Below are 19,478 nucleotides of genomic sequence, written 5' to 3' on the forward strand. Positions count from 1 at the left end.
GCAGCTGAACAATACATGTTCAAAAGTTTCAATGTCACCTGTCCTACAAGGGCACAGCCTTTCAGATCTTGGGATCTTCTTGTATTTTCCATCTAAAACAGCCGAAGGCAGGCTTGACATCTGGCTAAAGTGTAGGCCTTCCTATAATTAATTAGTTCCAAGTGGGAGAGATAAGCCGCAGGTGTAACTAGTTGTCTGTATTTTTCTGGTGATAAGAAGAAAGGTGAATTCCCCGGGTCTTCTTGACGTTCAATATCTTCTACCCTTTGCTTCAGAAGGTGTGAGGACTCGTACCCCAGGGGTTTTGTAATTCTGTGTATCGCTAGCCCATCCAAGGAACCCCCTTGGACTAGGGGTTTTCTGACACCTACTTTTGCCACTACCGTTCAACTCTTTTGTTTCTGACCGTTCCGCCCAAGCGGACTGCCAGAACGTACTGCAGGCTGAGGAGGTTTCTGACGAAATAAACTACAATTAAGTTGGAAGAGACTGCCAAGTAAGTTATCGGTTGAATTGTGGACTTGGGTCACTATAGAAAAAAACACCTTGGTGTTTATTTGTAGAAATCAAGTATATTAATCATACAGTAGCTGGCCAGCCACACCCATTTCAGGGTACTCCATGTTCTCTTCTAGGAAGGGTTGTTAAGTTCCCAGACAGTCTGAAGCCATGAGAAAAAAATATAACCTCGGTTTGGGGAGGGAGGGGATTAAAATAGGTGCAATACTTACTTTACTATCAAACCTGTACTTATTTTATTGCTTTAATATGGAATCATAGAGTTGGAAGAGACCACCAGGGTCATCTAGTCCAGGGAATTCACAACTACCTCCCACCCCCACCAACCCCTACTCCATGCCCAGAAGATGGCCAAGATGCCCTCCCTCTCATGAGCTGCTTAAGGTCATAGAATCAGCACTGCTGACAGATGGCCATCTAACCTCATCTTTAAAACCTCCAGGGAAAGAGAGCTCACCACCTCCCGAGGAAGCCTGTTCTTTTGTAATTTTGTTAGCATATGCAGTAGTACTAATTGGCATATTTATGCTTTAAAGTGCCTTATTTTTCACCAAACAAAATAGTAAATATAAATAATACTTGAAAGCCAGATGGACGCTGCTACATCCTATATAACCTGATCACATGTAAGAGGTAGGAAAGATAACTGCCAAAAGACAAATTTTCTAGAAAACAAAAGGAAGTGCCCAATTTGGAAGGAAACCGTTTCATACAGTCACAATAGAACTTACCAGCATATTTGGATATCAAACTAAACATTGAAAGACTGAACACACTGACCTGTTTAATAATTTATGATCAAGCACACATTGCAAGCCAAAAATGGTTGGCTCTATTACTGTTGCCAAAATTATTCACATTGAAACACACCCTGGAAAATAAATTGTGCCTACAGTATACTTACAAGTTATTTTCTAATGCTCTAGGTAATGTACTGCATGAAAATTATGTAATGCAGAATAAAATCTTATCTTAAGAAGCATTTTGCTCATTCCACACAGAAAATACTGCGCTTTATTTTTTTCCGGTGCTCCCCCAAATTTTCTTATTTTTCCAAAAATTGAAAGAAGTCCTCAGAATTTCTGATTTTTCTCCTGGGCATTCATTTGCAGGTCAAACACAATTAAGTTTCAAATTCAACGACTACACTAATACCGAACTAGAAAAACAAGAATTAACTTATAGATATGCCAGACATTGCATGAAAGTCAATTAAATGTAATTGTGTGAAGAGTGGGAAGCCCATCAACAACACACTACTGAGCCAGTACAGAATAAATCCAGCGTATTACTTGCAGCCACAGGATTCTGAATAATGGGTATAGCAGTAGCCCCCAACTGCATCCAATAAAAATCAAGAGCTGGAATATTCAGCCTAGAAGAAGAATTGGTTTTTATATGCCAACTTTCTCTCCCACTTAAGGAAGAATCAAACCGGCTTACAATCACCTTCCCTTCACCCCTCCCCACAACAGGCACCTTGTGAGGTAGGGGAGGTTGAGAGAGCTCTAAGAGAGCTGTGACTAGCCCAAGGTCACCCAGCTGGCTTCATGTGGAGGAGTGGGGAAACCAACCCGGTCCACCAGATTAGAGTCTGCCGCTCATGTGGAGTGGGGAATCAAATCCGGTTCTCCAGATCAGAGTATATGCAAAGCTGCTCATGTGGAGGAGTGGGGAATCAAACCTGGTTCTCCAGATCAGAGTCCACTAGGCCAAACCACCATTCTTAACCACTACACCATGATGGTTCTCCATAAATGAGAGTGCCAAGGGAAAGCAAAACATCGGGAGTTTCAAAAGCAGTTGGAAATATGGTAACATAAGTCTGTTGTGCCAACTCTTAAAAACCCACTGGGTTTTTCAGAACCGGATCTTTGGATCCCACCCACAATGGAGGGTAGGGTGCATCCGTTCCAGCGGAGAGAGATCACAACTTCTAACTCCTGAGAGCAAGAGGAGAAGTTGGGCTTTACTACCAGCGTATGCAAAGCTATGATTTAAGAGTCAGGCCCACTATCTACTTCTTAAGCTTTACGGTCGAGGTCACTGGCGACAGCGGCCCTGAATTCTAAAGAATCACTCCATGTACTGCGGAAACATTAAAGGAAGCTGCAACTGTCAAGTTACCTGATCACAACTTCGTTTGTGTTGTCCAGCTCCACGACCAAAACCGACGGCGACGTCTCTGCTGGGACAATTAAAGGAGGCACGGTTGTATCTTCCGAACTCTCCTCTTGGGGTTCCTGTATTATTGCAGACGCCTCCTGCTCTGCCACTCTCTTCAGGTCCTCATGTACTTTGCAAGTAGCGTTCACAGGCTTGGTGTTCTCTTTCGATTTTGCATAGAGGATTGCTTTTTTGGGGTTGCCCGCCACGTAGTCCACGGTGCAAACGTCCGAGAGCGAGTCGAGGTGGTTCAGAACGTCTTGCGGGAACGTCGCTTTGTAGGTGTCTTCGTACACCTTTGGCAGCGCGTTAGCCCAGAGACCACTAGAATAGTTTAACAGGATGGCCGCGATTTTTTGCTTCAAGTCCCCATGGGACGCAGCAGCACCTTTGTTCTGGGTAGGCTCTTTGATTAACGTGGACTGAGGTTTTCCTTCCTGGCTTAAGGCACTCTTTACTGGGAGATGCGTTTTTGGCACAGGGAAGAGAAGGATGTCCCGATGGCCTCCAGAGCACACCTTCTGTGCCTTGGGGAGAAGAGGAGGGAGAATTACAAACAGTCATCTGAAGGAACCTGCAGTTGTCTCAACCTGGGATTTGCTTCAAAGCTCCCAAAGCGGCAGCTGCGATTGGGGGGTCATTTAATTCCCACCTCTCCTCTGCTTTCCTGAGACTTTCTTTAAAATGTGCACACAATACACGCAACCACCATGCTATACGAAACAGCTCCAAACTTTACAATCTAAAGCAAACAGCTTCGTGCAAGATAGCTTAATTTGCACGTGTTATTTTTGCGGCAGAACTTTTTTGACTGTTCTGGATCAAGTACCGAAATACCAGTTGAGTATCCCTTATCGGGACTGCTTGGGGCCAGAAGTAGTCCGTGTTTCAAATCTTTCTGCAGTTTGGAATTTTTGCACATACATAACGGGGATTTTGCACATAATGGGTCCCATCTTCGGGATGGGACCCAAGTCTAAACACGAAATTAATTTATGTTTTATATATGTCTTATATATACTTTATATACATAGCTTGAATGTAATTTTAAACAGAATTTTTTAATAATTTTGTGTACATTGAATCATCAATGGCACTGCTGAGGGCCCGTGCGTGATTCCTGCATAGGAAAGGGCCTGCGGCTCAGTGGCAGAGCATCTGCTTGGCATGCAGAAGGTCCCAGGTTCAACCACCGGCATCTCCAGTTAAAAGGGAGTAGGCAAGTAGGTGATGTGCAAGACCCCTGCCTGAGACCCTGGAGAGCCACTGCCGGTCTGAGAGGACGGTACTGATTTTGATGGACCGAGGGTCTGATTCAGTAGAAGGCAGCTTCATGTGTTCATGTGCGTTCATGCCAGCTCAAAAGGTCCAGTTTTCAGATCAGCCTAGATATCGGATGCTCAACCTGTATCAACCTCCTGGGGGCTATTAATTAAGGTCAGAAAATACACACTGATCTCAAACACTTGAGAGCAGAGTTCTGTGCTAGGTTTTTTCTTTTGTAAGACATTTACTCCCTTCAAGTAGCATTTGCTCTTTCCTCCCATCATCATCCTTTTCATGCTCATGTATGTCTGAGTACAGTGAACAGGCATGTTTGAAAATAATGAGGACACCAAGGCTACAAACTGAAGCACACTTGAAAGTGTATTTAGGATTGTGGCACGTCATCCGTGCTTTTGTGATCAGATCCCACACACACACACACACAAGCAACAACTACATCATGATTACAATAGCGGTGTGCAATTGGATATTGCTGACCAGATACAATGTCCCAATATTTTCTATATTGGATCGGACAGGCAATATCCAATACCGTGAAAGCCTTTCCCATTACTTCCCCAATTCTAATATTTTTTCCCCCAATATTGGAAATATCCAGAGTTGGGTCAGAAAGTTTTTCATTCTTCATTGTTGGTCTGAGGTTAAACTTTAAACACTACAAGTTTAAAGGGCCATTTTTTTCCAATGGGAAGAACTGACTGCTGAACTTCAGAGGCTGAGTCTACCCTCCCCCCAAATCATTCCATTGTTTCTACAATGATAACACAACTCCCGATATTTTAACGAAAACTGTAATGCCCTTTCGGGTTTGGAATTAAAATGATCATTTTGCCAGCGCACACGCCTGTAGACTGTGACCGAGGCAAACAAAAACTAGTTAATTGGTTCTTGTAGGTTATCCAGGCTGTGTGACCGTGGTCTTGGTATTTTCTTTCCTGACGTTTCGCCAGCAGCTGTGGCAGGTATCTTCAGAGGAGTAACACTGAAGGACAGTGTCTCTCAGTGTCAAAGTGTGTTGGAAGAGTAATATATATAGTCAGAAGGGGGTTGGGTTTGAGCTGACTATATATATTACTCTTCCAACACACTTTGACACTGTCCTTCAGTGTTACTTCTCTGAAGATGCCTGCCACAGCTGCTGGCGAAACGTCAGGAAAGAAAATACCACGACCACAGTCACACAGCCCGGATAACCTACAAGAACCAATGAACTCTGACCATGAAAGCCTTCGACAATATTTTAAAAACTAGTTAACTATAGCCCACAAATGCTCCTGGCAAGGTGAGGACGTTCGCTTTTGGCAAACGTGGCAAAATTTCCAACATCTATTCAAAACCATAACAGCTTGGGTCCCTGGCCCAAAGAGCATGAGGCTGTCCTCGACCAGGGCTAGGGCTTTTCCGGCCCCAGCCCGGTGGAACTCCCTTTCCAACGAGACCAGGGCCCTGCGGCATATAGAGCTTCCCGCAGGGCCTGCAAAATGGAGCTATCCCACCAGGCCTAGGGCTGACAGCTACGAGTTGTCATCTATGCTGGCCTCCTCCCCACCCCTCGTTCTTACCAATACGTTGGGGGCTCTGGCTACTCGCAGGCCCTGCAGTGGTCTTATCCTGCAAAGAGCGCCACTTCCTAATTATTGTTATATTTAGTTTGGCTCTGTATTTTTTCTGATTCTGTATCAGTATTTTATAATTATTGTTCAGGGCCGAATTGGCCACATGAACAGTATAATTAAAGTAAGTATTTTATTATTTTATAGTGATTTTTGTGTACTGTATTCTGTATTGATTGTTCGTTGTAAGCCACCCTGAGAGACGGTGGGGCATAAAACCAAATAATAAATTAAAATAAAATAAAACTTGCTGATCCCACCTTTGCTGTGCCACTTTTGATCAGCGCACATGAAGTGGAAATACAGGCAAGATGAAAAATTTAGAAGTGCCTTGATTTAGATTCTAACTCGCCGCTACCTTAGATCCAGCAGCCAAATTTGTTACGCAAGTATCTGGAATTTTTTTAAAAAGTTGACACCTACTATACAAACATGAGGCCAGTATTCAAACTGTGGCAGCAAGGCCGGGTTGAAGTCCTCTTTATACACCTCTTTGTACAGATGCGGTAACTTCGATAACCATATTCCGCTGGGGAATCTGTTCAGGATCTCTCTGACTCGTCTCTGAACCTCGATTATATTGACATTTGAAGGACAAGCAGGAAGAGCTTGGATTACGCACCTCGCTTCGTTGGCTGCAAGGCAAGCACCACATTCTCAGGTTGTTATTCCAGACCCTTGCACCGAATCAGAATTAAGCTAGGCTTCAGTAATCAGAATTAAGCTAGGCAAACTGGGCTAGCGCATGCACCTCATTCGCTCCTCCCTGGCGTGAAGAATCCCATTTAGATACGGATTCCAGGTGCCCATCACGTACAGACATTCAGTTCACAGAACTATCTATTTGGTACTTAAACCTGAGCTTAATGCAGGCTTGGGGGGGGGGCATGCATCAGTTCAGCAAGAAGCCAGGCATATGAACATCCAAGTTTACTATCCGAAGGGCGTTCTGAACACAGCCTATGACATGGTCACACCGTTTTGGTCCTGGCAGCCTGGTGCTCCCACCCTCTTCCCTTTCCTGCAGTCTACGAGTTCTTACTGGAATCCTCACGTCCAGTAACCGTTTTTTTTTTTGTAAAGTAAGTTACGTTAAAATTGCCAATTGAAATATTCAGTGGGCTAATTAAAGGGTTAGTTTTTCTCCTATTAAGGTGTTAATATAGACCTTATGTGACCGTTGCAGAGAACTGTGCGTGGGGCTCTGCCAGAGCAACGTACCATTCAAGTCACAGGACAGGTTTCTCGACAGATGTGCCTGAAGCTCCTTCTGGAACCGCGGAGGAAGGACTAGCCTTTTTTCAGGTCTTTAAACAAAAGGAAGAAAAAGAAGCAATGAAAGCCTGTAGTCTGACTTTTACTCTGGGGTACCAGCCAACTATGTTCAAGACAAAGCCAGCAGAGCGAGGATCCCCCAACGTAGCACCCATGGGCACCATGGAGCCCACTGACACATTTCCTGGTGCCCGCCAAGTATTTTTAGAAAGTGGGAAGGCCGGGGCCTTTGATGGGCTACTGGAGATCTGATTAGCCGTGCAGATTTTTTTAAAGTTGTTTTGGCAGCAGGTGTCATCATGGGACAAGGATCTTCACTGAGTGATGAAGGTAACCCGTGTGTATGCAAGGAACCATATTTAAAATGGTACATTCATTTTAACAGGCAACAGAGCTTCTGCCCGAAATGCTGAAGGGTTACTATCAGAGTTGTGCGTATCACTCCCTGACATTTTATGGCTGCCTCCGCCTCCTGCGGCAGGAGTGCTGTGGTTGCGACCACTGCCTTGTGTCATAAGAACATAAGAAAGGCCATGCTGGATCAGACCAAGGCCCATCAAGTCCAGCAGTCTGTTCACACAGTGGCCAACTAGGGGCCTCTAGGAAGCCCACAAACAAGACGACTGCAGCAGCATTGTCCTGCCGGTGTTCCACAGCACCTAATAAAATAGGCATGCTCCTCTGATACAGGAGAGAATAGGTCTTCATCATGACTAGTATCCATTTTGACTAGTAGCCATGGATAACCCTCTCCTCCATGAACATGTCCAATCCCCTCTCAAAGCCTTCCAAGTTGGCAGCCATCACCACATCCTAGGGCAGGGAGTTCCACAATTTATCTATGTGTTGTGTGTGAAGAAATACTCCCTTTTGTCTGTTTTGAATCTCTAACCCTCCAGCTTCAGCAGATGCCCCACTCTCTCCATATCATGCATAATTTTAATAGACCTCTCCCAAGTCTCCCCTTAGATGCCTTCTTTCCAAGCCAAACAGCCCTAAGCGTTTTAACCGCAATGCCACCCAATGAAGGTGTTTTCCCACTCTGGCTCCCCTACTTTTAAAACTGTTCTTCTCAGGAAAATGCTAACGCGCTGTGCCCGCATGCCGCTTTCCCTGGTGGTGTCCTCTGCTACTTCAAGTCATTGCTCAATTACAACAAGCCGCAGGCGCACAACAGGGGGATTATCAAGGTAATTGGAGCTGTTCCAAGAGGCTTAGGCTAACCTCAGAGGCCATTATCTGAATCGTGTTTTGATGACCCAGTACAGTGGCGAACAATGCACTGAAGAAAAGTGATGGTGCAGCAGCTGAGCTTGCCAACTTGGACTTCAGCACATGGGCAGCTGGGGGCCTGCAGCGTAAACAGACCTTTGACATTAAACTCCCACCAGCTTTCATTCTGATTGCGGGTACAAATTATTATTTTTTAAAGATGGAAAATAGTATTCCATTTTTTTAAAAAAGGCCTTTAAAACAGGTTATAAATATCCTAAAACATAACTATGCTCAGCTTTGCAGCTACTTTTTACTAGTTTCGCTCACTGATGGTAATGGGAATGGACGTGCAAAGCTTTGACACCTGGCGGCAATCTTCTATCTATGGCTATTTACAAGCACCGCTAAAAAGAGAAAAGAGAGAATACTTAGGGCTGTTTAACTTGGAAAGCTATGGCTGGTTTTAAAGGAAATGGGTGTGCCACTACATCTGATCGTTTTGATCTCCAACCTGTACTCTGGACCAGTGGTCGGCAAACCGCGGCTCGCGAGCTGCATGCAGCTCTCTGGCCCCTTGAGTGCGGCTCTGCCCGTCCGGGTGGCACTGCTTCGCTCCTCCCCAGCCTCCGCCCCACAGCCGCTTATTATAGCCGTCCATCCTCATCCTACCCCCTTTCCCCTCCTAGGCTCCACCCCCCCCAAGCCCACATAAGGGCGAGAGAAGCTTGCATCAGCCTCCTCCACCCTCCCAGCCCGGTTGCTCCAATCTCCCCGGCCCCGCCCCGGGCGCGTCCGCCTGCCGGCGTCTCAGCTGGTTGTCGGGGCTTTGAAGAGGCAGCGGTAGAACACCGCGCACCAGCTAGTTCTCTCCCGGCTCTCGGGTGGCTGGGTGGTTGCTGGCCGGGCTGTCTTCGGGGGTACTGCTCTTCCCCCCACTTGAGATCCTGCTGGGAAAGGGTAGGTGGTAGCTGGTGGCCCCCTCCAGTCCCCGGCGGGGTTGTCCCACCTTTCCTGCCGCACCGGCTGCGACGCAGGTTTGGAGTGAACTCTCCCTCTCCCTGTCGTACCCCTCCTCCTCCTCCCCCCCTTTCCCTCCCCTCACAGCGCGGACGGGTTTTGAACGCGCGCTCGAGGGCCGGCGGCGCCAAGGCGGACGGCGGCAGCAAATCAGCGGGCAGGATTTTGCGCACTGGTTTTGGCTGGCGGAGGAGGCGGAGGCGCTGAGGAGGGGCGGGCGGGCGGCAGGCCGGCCGGGAAGGAAGGAGCCCAGGCGGCGGCAGTGAGGAGAAGGAGGAGGCCGAGAGGCGAGCGTGGGAGGCCGAGGCGACCGGGATGCGCCAGGGCGGCCGCCGAGAGGTCAGTGGGGGTCGGGGGAGGCCACGGGGCCCGGGGGGGGGGGGGCGAAGCAATGTTTGATTCCTTTGTACTCTCTTTTTGGGATTTGTACTCTCTACATGCACATTTTCCCCATCCAGATTCTCAAAACTCTGCATGGGGGGTTATTGGCCATTTATGAATGGGAGGTTTTGCCTTGGATTTGCCACTCAGATGCACATTTTCCCCATCCAGATTCTCAAAACTCAACAATAAGCCCCCCTGCAGTTTTGAGAATGCAGATGGAGAAAATGTGCATCTAGAGAGCGGCAAATCCAAGGCAAAACCTCCCGTGCATGAATGGTTGTTAAAAGGCGTTTTGGCTCTCAAAAGAAATCTCAATCGTTGTACTGTTGATATTTGGCTCTGTTGACTAATGAGTTTGCCGACCACTGCTCTGGACAAGAGGCCACAGTTAGAACAGAATATGGAGAAACGGAATGGTTTCCAATTGGCAAAGGTGTCAGACAAGGATGTATTTTATCTCCCTATCTCTTCAATCTATATGCAGAACGTATAATTAGGAAAGCTGGATTAGATTTAGATGAAGGTGGAGTGAAAATCAGAGGGAGAAACATTAATAATTTGAGATATGCTGATGACACTACATTATTGGCAGAAAATAGTGAAGATTTGAAGTGACTACTGCTGAAAATTAAAAGACAAAGTGCCAAAGCAGGACTACAGCTGAACATCAAGAAAACAAAAGTAATGACTACAGGAGAATTACACAAATTTAAGGTTGACAATGAGGAAATTGAAATTGTTGAAGACTTTCTATTCCTTGGCTCCACCATCAACCAAAAGGGAGACTGCAGCCAAGAAATCAGAAGGCGATTGAGCCTGGGAAGGGCAGCCATGAAGGAGCTAGAAAATATTTGGAAGTGTAAGGATGTGTCACTGGCCACCAAGACTAGATTAATTCATGCCATCGTATTCCCTATTACTATGTATGGGTGTGAAAGCTGGACAGTGAAGAAAGCTGATAGGAATAGATTCATTTGAAATGTGGTGTTGGAGGAGAGTGTTACGGATTCCGTGGACTGCCAAAAAAACAAATCAGTGGGTTATAGATCAAATCAAGCCTGAACTGACTCTGGAAGCTAAAATGACTAAACTGCGGTTATCGTATTTTGTTCACCCCATGAGACGACAAGAGTCACTGGAAAAGACAGTAATGCTAGGAAAAGTTGAGGGCAGCAGGAAAAGAGGAAGACCCAACAAGAGATGGATTGACTCAATAAAGGAAGCCACAGCCTTCAGTTTGCAAGATCGTCAAAAACAGGACATTTTGGAGGACTTTCATTCATAGTGTCGCCATGAGTCGGAAGCGACTTGATGGCACTTAACACACACACACACACACACGCACACAACTTGGAAAGAAGGTAGTTAAGGAGATATGATAGAGGTCTATAAAATTATGCATGGTATTGAGAGAGTGGACGAAGGTTTTCGCCCTCTCATAATACCGGAACGCGGGGTCATCAGCTGAAGCTGGGGGTGAGAGATTCAAAACAGACAAAAGTAAGTATTTCTTAACATAATTTCATAACGCATAATTAAATTGTGGAACTCCCTGCCCCAGGATGTGGTGATGGCTGCCAACTTGGAAGGCTTTAAAAGGGGAGTGGGCATGTTCATGGAGGAGAGGACTATCCATGGCTACTAGTAAAAATGGGTACTAGTCAGGATGCATACCTATTCTTTCCAGGATCAGAGCAGCATGCCTGCTATATTAGGTGCTTTGGAACACAGGCAGAACTATAAAAGAAGACTTCAGATATAGTCAGAAGTGAGTCCAGCTACAGAGGACTGAAAGAGTAAATTAGCAGAATATGCAGCAAGGGCAAAATGAACAAACTATGTGAACAAAAGGCCAAGCAATAAACTTTATGATGAATGGAAAGCACATTACTTATACTGCTCTTGAAAAGATGTATTGGGGGGGAGAGTGGGAACAGTGAGAAGCAAAATGTTCTGATATGAAAGTCATGAATTATTGATAATACTTATTGTTTGCTGTTTTGTAATCTCAAATAAAATGGAGTTAACAAGTTGAATCACTGTAAAGTAATAACAGAATTTTGAACTTGACTCATAGTAGAAATATAATTATTTACTCAAACTATCCAAGAAATCATCTACATACAGGGACAAATATGTATAGTGTGGCAATTTGTATAATTTAATTATTTATCTTTCATATATTACATACTCTTGTACTTAACTATTGATTTTTTAATCTTTTTCCAAATAATGATATTTCTTATTATATGCTCATTATGTTATCTCTAAAGGAGACCTTGGCATGAGTCCTTCTATACCACTTTGTCATGGGAATGAATGGTAGTCATTCATATATATTGATTTTTATTTCTGGGTTTGTAAGCCGCCCTGAGCCTGGCCTTTGGGCTGGGGAAAGTGGGGTAAAAATGTAATAAAATAAAATAAATAAATAATCTCAGCTCTTTGTGTAATTCGTCTTGTTTTTATTAACATCATATAATAAAAAATGAAAAGACTTCAGATATAAATTGCATGAAATCTTTTTTATGGCTCATCACAACAACACAACACGGTGTGCAAGCTTTTGAATTCTCTGGAATCTTCCTAGGGCTGGATGTTTTCATACAACTCTGTGTGTGTGTGTTGCAAGGCAGATATTTCAGGCCATGATTTCAAGGCCTCAGCCTGCATCCTGGAGAGAAAACTCTGCTAGTATCAGTTCTAAGTGTGCTAGTATTGCAACACTGGCCCTTGATGCTACTTGAAACTGATTTCGGCCGGGATCGAACTCAGGTCGCGAGCAGAGCTTTTGACTGCAGTACTGCAGCTTTACCACTCGGTGTACCCCCCCACCCCCAAAGCCAAAAAGGAAAAGATGTTTTCATTGCTTAAACAGTTTAAAAGTATTTTAGCTTTTTGTCGAGGCTTATATTCGGTGCGTTTCTCTGCATAATCAGAGGGCAACTCCCACCCACCCCTGGCATGTAATGGTAAGAGTGTAACATCAACCTCTTCATACTCGGCCAACTTCTTAACCAAATTCTAACCTGTTCATCACCGTCATGTGTCCCTGTATTAAGACTTCTCTCGATTCGGCGCTCCTGAAAGCCGGGGACAGAGGGTACGGCGGGCCGCTCACACAAGGTCTAAAGACGGCGTGGCCTCCCCTGCTCTGCAGCAGCGGGAGCATTGGCCTCTCGCTGTTCTCTGCGGGACTTGTGAATCCAGGCTTCCTCAGCGTGCACTTTGGCTTGCCTGTAATACAACAAAATGTAAGGCTGGGGGTGGGTGGGTGAGAGAGAAGCCGGTTTCATCTTCAATTTACTTATATTTTTCAACAGACTTTCTTAGTCGGTACTAGAAAGGCAAAACGCGACTAGCCAGCAAATTCAGGCAAGCATATCCTATTTTACTATACCGGGAGATTTAAATGCTTGCTCATCTCTTGGACAAGTTGAAAAAGCACACGAAAGAACGTAAGAAAAGCCATGCTGGATCAGACCAAGATCAAGTCCAGCAGTCTGTTCACACAGTGGCCAACCAGGGGCCTCTACGAAGCCCACAAACAAGACGACTGTAGCAGCACCGTCCTGCCTGTGTTCCACAGCACCTCATATAATAGGCACGCTCCTCTGATCCTGGAGAGAACACGTATGCATCATGACTAGTATCCACTTTTACTAGTAGCCATGGATACCCCTCTCCTCCATGATCATGTCCACTCCCCTCTTAAAGCCTTCCAAGTTGGCAGCCATCACCACATCCTGGGGCAGGGAGTTCCACAATTTAACTATGCATTGTGTGAAGATCAAAAAATCAACATTTTAAAAATAAATATACAACGTTTATTATACAGGCAATAGAACTCTCACAAATACTATTGGTGCATAATCACCCTTCCTCTCTCATTAACATGGATTTAACAGCAGCCTAACTGACAGGGTGGTCAGGGCTAATGAAGTTGGTTAGGTAAACACTCAAAAAGAAGCACATGCGCATTCTGTTACGCTACGCAAGATGTGCACCAATCCCCTGCTTACACTCCAGTGGTTCCCAAACGTTTCGTGCCACCGCCCCCCTTGGTCCCACAAACTCATCCCCAGAGCCCCCAATCCCAGTGGTCGGCAAACTCAGTCAACAGAGCCAAATATCAACAGTACAACGATTGACATTTCTTTTGAGAGCCAGTTTAAATGCCCCCCCCAGCTGCCCGACGAAGCAGTTTAACCCCCCCCCCCGGCCAGGCTTCCTGGGACTCCCGGGAAGCCTGGCGGCGGGGGTGTGTGTGTGTCTTTAAACTGCTCCGTGCTGCCTGCCCAGGCAGCACGGAGCAGTTTAAACAACCCGGCTGCCCGACGAACAGCTGATGGGCGGGGGGGGGGGGTTTAAACTGCTCTGCAGTTTAACCTGCCCAGGCAGCGCGAAGCAGTTTAAAGACCCCCCCCCCCCGCCAGGCTGGTGCAGTACAGCGGGGAGGACGACAGACATTCGGATCCTGGGTTCCAATGTCCACTTCCACCAGGCTGGATGTGACCTTGCACCATGACAAACTTTCAGTCCATCCTACCTTGCAGAGCTGTTGTAAGACAGGGAAGGCACTGCCCTAAAAGCCAGTATTTGGCCATTTATGCACGGGAGGTTTGGCCTTGGTTTGCCGCTCTCTAAATGAACATTTCCCCCATCCACATTCTCCAAACTCAACAAGGACTCGGATGGGGAAAACGTGCATCAAGAGAGAGACGAATCCCAGGAAGACCGCCCGTGCACAAACAGTCGCCACGGGGAGCGAAGAGGGGTATCAAGACCGTGGGGGTGGCGGGGTGAGGGCGTCGCACCTGCTTGCAGCTGGAGGGCGGCGCGGAGGGCGGCGGCGCGGACAGGCGCTGCGCCCTGCGGGGCGCCGGGGCTGTAGTGGGCCACCTGGAGCACCGTCGCCTGGTGCAGGCCCGGCACAGCAGCGCCTCCAGCCGCAGGCGCACCGCTTCCCGCTCAGCCTGGGGCGGGCCGCCCCGCCCGCCTCCTCCTCCTGCAGCAGCACGCCCACCAGGCTGGCGGCCGCCGCCAGCTGCCCGCGCACCAGTTCACCCAGCTGCCGCCACGCCGCCACCACCGGGCCCGGCCGGCACAGCACAAAGGCCAGCAGGCACCAGGGCCAGCGACGGCCGGCCCCATGCGCCCTGCCGCCCACCTCGCCAAAGAGGTCCTGCGCGAAGTGTTCCACCGGCCCGCCGCTTGGCCACCAGCAGCAGCCGCTGTCGGGCCCCCACGCACGCCACCAGCTCCCACAGCGCCGCAGCCTCCATGTGCACACTCCGCCCCACGGCCGCCGCCGTTTTTCTGGCCAGGGGAGGCGCTGGGAAGTCCCGGGAAGCTTGGCGGGAGGGGGTCTTTAAACCCCCCCGCCCGGCTGCCCGACGAACAGCCTGCGCGGAGCAGTTTAAACCCCCCGTCCATCAGCTGTTCATCAGGCAGCCGGGGGGGGGGATTTGTGGCAGAGCCGCACTCAAGGGGCCCAAGAGCCGCATGTGGCTCGCGAGCCGCAGTTTGCCGACCACTGCTCTATCCTATAAAAAAGCATTATTCAAAATAGGGGTTTGCATGACTCACTAAAGAACAATAAAATTTCAAAACAGTAACAATTAATCGCACAGCTATTCAAAATGAAATTAAAACTTTTTAGTTGGAATGACTCAACAAAACTGATGAACTTGATCCCGTGGTACCAGCTCTTCAAAGTCTGGGGGAAAATTCTGATAGTTTTCACCAAATTTGCCAGCATGGTGCCATAGCTCGCTTTATTTTAAATTAGTGAACAACACAGTTGAAGGGGCCCACCTCTAGCGCCCCCCTGCTGCCCCCTTGCCTCTTAGTGCACCACTAGGTAATCCCACTGCCCCCCAGGGGGTGGTAGTGTCCACTTTGGGAACCACTGCTATATTTGCTTCCTTGTATGCAGTTACCATATTTACTCAAAAGGAAAACAACCCTGAATGCAAGGCAAATCCTCCTGAAAACCATTAACACGTTTGTGTATATTACTGTTTATTATTTATTTATATCCAACCTCCCCCCCCAGCAATGGAGACCCCCAAGTGGATTACAACATTCTCTTCTCCTCCACTTTATCCTCACAACAACCCTGTAAGGTAGATGAGGCTGAGACAGAGTGACCGCCCCCAAGGCTACCTAGCAAAGCTTCCATGGCAGAGTGGGGGATGCAAACCTGCGCCTCCCAGGTCTTAGTCTGGCACCGTAACCACTATACGACCCCATAATTTGTATTTGAAATTAAGATGGCCCCTTTGTCTTCCTGAAGGCATGTGCAGGGGGGGAGGGGAACCCTAGCCTTTCTTTCCAGTAAACATGGTAGTTCTGTGCACATTTGCAAGACCAGATTGCCCCGCAACACAAACCGCTGCAGTGTTTTTGCAGTTCGTTCAGTCAGCAGAATTGGCACAATAGAGAAGCTCCGTCGGTGATTAGTGCAAAGTTGATTAATTCAGGCTGGACCAGTGTGGCATTTTCCAGCGGACACGCTTACCCACTAAGGCGAGGGGAGCGCTTCTTTTCAGCCTCATCCTGCAATTCACTTGCCTCCCTGACTTTTTCCTGGAAGTCCTCTGGCGAGCGACGAGCTGAGCAATCCTTGCAGTCTCCTGGCAAGCCACGGCGTGGCAAGTGACCTGCTCAGGAAAGAAGAAGCGAAACTTATTTCTGCCCCACATTTTCAGGGAAAAAGACAACGGCATTATGTACCCTCAAGGTCTGCATGGTCAGTCACAGGAAACAAGAGCCGATGGAAACAGCCTCAGGTCCTCTTTGTGTGAAGGTAGCGAGGTGTTTGTACTTAAAATACTCCCATCACTACGCTGTTACTGGCATCTTGCTAGCCAGTTTCGGTATGACAGAGGCACACAAAGAAGAAGAAGAAGAGCTGATTTTCATATGCCGACTTTCCCTACCTTTTAAGGAGAATCAAACCGGAGACCACCAAGGAAGTCCAGGGTTGCTGCGCAGAGGCAGGCAATGGCAAACCACCTCTGTTCGACTCTTGCCTTGAAAAACCTACCATAAGGTGGCTGCGACTTGACAGCATATTCCACCACCATGTCAAAGCAGAACATACAAAGCAGAAAACCTGCTATAGAGCCATCAAATAGCTTTCTATCCTCAATTTCTAATTACACACAAGTGGTTGGAAGAAGAAGAGTTTGTTTTTATATGCCAACTTTCCCTACCTTTAAAGAAGAATCAAACCGGTTTACAATCACCTCTTCCTCTCCCCACAATAGGCACCTTGTGAGGTAGGTGGGGCTGAGAGAGTTCAGAGGGAACTGTGACCGGCCCAAGGTCACCCAGCTGGCTTCATGCATAGGAGTGGGGAAACTAACCTGGTTCTCCGCCGCTCTTAACCATTACACCACGCTGGCTCTCAGAGAAAGAAACCAATTATCACTACAAACGCGGCCAGCCAATAGTAAAAATCAGTTGCCTCTATAGGCTTATCCCCAACAGGAGCCTTGATAAATGCCTTCGTGAAAGTGGACAGACTTGCACGCCTTCCTGAAGACTCTGGAGAGCAGCTGCCAGTCTGAGCGGACAGTACTGACTTTGATGGACCAAGAGTCTGATTCAGTATAAGGTAGCTTCAAATGTTCATACGACAGGCAAAGGTGATGCCCTTCAAACATCCTCCATCCCCAAGAATTGGTGCCATGACCAAAAAGGCTTGAATGGAGGAGGAATGCAGAATTCTGTGGGAGGCCACCATAAACTGACAGTGACCGGAGCAGCACATTTATACAGATATATGCAAGTATATTGCTTTATAAGCACAGCAAGTGAAGAGAGAGGCACAGAACGCCAGAAGAATGAACATGCGAAAGTCGGGTGCAGAGACCTCAAAAAGAGCTCAAGGAGAAGGACAATAACATAAAAAAAATCAACATTCACCAAAAAGGAAGAAAAGCATACAGGAAGTGCAGAGATGCAGACTGGGTGAAGGATACCTGCAGTCTATCCTTCAACAGTAGATAAGGGGAATAGGAGTAATTTAGAGTCTGGGTTTACTTGCGTTTGTTGGAACTGTCAGCTACTTAGCTTTGCCTCTGTTTAAATCAGTGGTTCCCAAACTTTTCTGGCCACCGCCCCTTGGTTCCACAAACTCAACCCCAGCGCCCCCTATCCTATCCAACAACACAGATGAAAGGCCCCACCTCTAGGCCCCCCCTGCTGCCCCTCGCCTCTTAGTGCCCCCCTAGGTAATCCCACCGCCCACCGGGGGTGGTACTGCCCACCTTGGGAACTACTGGTTTAAATTCATTGTCAACTAGTAATGTAGCAGCTTTAGTTATGATTATGCCCACCTTGGGAACCACTGGTTTAAATTCATTGTCAACTAGTAATGTAGCAGCTTTAGTTATGATTAGTTGCCTGTCCACCTCTTTTCTTGTAGTATTGATCATGAATTCCAGACATTAGACTGGTGCAGGTAAAGGCAGGCACTCTGCACGTTAAGTGTTTCGGAGGAGCACTTGCTTCAATATCCAAATGGCGGAGTGCATGTTTTCCCCACTACATAATTGGAATGGTGCAACTAGTGCAGCCAGGGCTCCAGGAATACGAAAAGTCCTCCAGACGCTCCAAGGCCATATCATTTGACACATGCAAATGAATGTGGGCCGAACTAATTTTTACATTTTTTAAAGGGTTGGGCCCAGGTTCCCCACACCAGACTCACTTTCCTGGCAGCCACACAGCAGGTCTGGGGAATGTCTCCTTAAAAATAAGAGAGCACAATTCTGCTCAAAACTGGTATGTGTGTGTGTGTGTGTGTATGGGGAGGGGAATGCTCATACCTCTCCCATCATGCACCATTTTCCAAGCAGAAATGTTACCGGGGGGGTGTCTCCTTTTTGCAGTTGCACATGTACAACCCGATTCTGACTGTTATAAAGGTAACTTTTAGTTCAGACCTCACACACTAACTTAAGATGGGTTGTACAGGGGCAACGCTGCATTTTTTAACATTTAATAGAAGGAAAAAATGTAAAAAAATCAGACTGGGCTTCATGCTGCCACCTGGGTTGTAAAATAGGCCCAGGTCCAAAGAGGTGCAGATTTTAAATACAACCACAGTTGTATTTAAGGACCACAGTTAACAGGATGGTCACACCTCAATAGCCATTAGCTACTTACATTTGCCTAAGAAAATCTGCATTAAATGCCAGATAGTTTATATGTATAGCTGTAGCACCAATACCCATGACTAGGGTTGATAGGTCCCTCTTTGCCACTGGCTGGAGGTTTTTGGGGCGGAGCCTGAGGAGGGCAGGGTTTGGGGAGGGACTTCAATGCCATAGAGTCCAATCGTCAAAGTGGCCATTTTCTCCGGGTGAACTGATCTCTATCGGCTGGAGATCAGTTGTAATAGCAGGAGATCACCAGCTAGTGCCTGGAGGTTGGCAATCCTACCCATGACACAAACCCCAATTATAGAAGGCGCAGATCACTTACCTCCCCAGTTTTACCAATTTCAATCCTGACCACTCCAGGAACGCTTTTCAGGTATGCTTCCAAAGAAGGGTGCCCCAGCAGTTTAAAAGGGATCCAGTCTCCAGTTAAAGATTTATACTCCCCTTGCAAATGAGAAAAGGGTACTCCATCTTTATGGGACTGGAGGACAGCTCGAAGCATCTTGGCAACCAGGTCGGCTTCCTGCATCTTCACCTGTAACAGAAAGAATGCATTTAGGATTCAAAATTCGGATTTTACTTATGCTTGTGGGATTTGTCCCATTAATAAGCAAGAAATCCAAGACTAGCGCACCCAGCAATGAAATAACCTGCACTAGCTAAAAGTACCAGTTAGTAGTTCCCAAGAAAGAATGCAAAAAAAATAAAAATAAATCACAACTATTGAAACAACTTTTTTACTTTGACTGCTGTAGCAAACAGAACAAATGCTTAGGTTTCGATGAGTAAATACCTTGCCAGACATTCCCAACAAAGTGCAAGAGAG

At 47.0% G+C, this 19,478-nt stretch overlaps 1 protein-coding gene across 1 annotated transcript in view; it reads right to left on the minus strand.

Moving 5' to 3' along the window:
- TDRD7 (tudor domain containing 7) overlaps nucleotides 1-19,181 on the minus strand; it is a 46,533-nt gene extending 27,352 nt beyond the window's left edge. Inside the window, exons 1-6 of the mRNA XM_056849182.1 lie at nucleotides 18,975-19,181; nucleotides 16,000-16,141; nucleotides 12,506-12,713; nucleotides 6,807-6,892; nucleotides 6,009-6,220; nucleotides 2,647-3,212 (exon numbers count right to left, since the gene is read on the minus strand). Of these exons, the coding sequence (XP_056705160.1) occupies nucleotides 2,647-3,212; nucleotides 6,009-6,220; nucleotides 6,807-6,892; nucleotides 12,506-12,713; nucleotides 16,000-16,141; nucleotides 18,975-19,181 (1,421 nt within the window). The remainder of the gene's footprint in view (nucleotides 1-2,646; nucleotides 3,213-6,008; nucleotides 6,221-6,806; nucleotides 6,893-12,505; nucleotides 12,714-15,999; nucleotides 16,142-18,974) is intronic.
- Nucleotides 19,182-19,478: the final 297 nt, after the last annotated feature.

Source organism: Euleptes europaea, chromosome 4, assembly GCF_029931775.1.
Source record: "Euleptes europaea isolate rEulEur1 chromosome 4, rEulEur1.hap1, whole genome shotgun sequence".
NCBI classification, from domain to species: Eukaryota; Metazoa; Chordata; class Lepidosauria; order Squamata; family Sphaerodactylidae; genus Euleptes; species Euleptes europaea.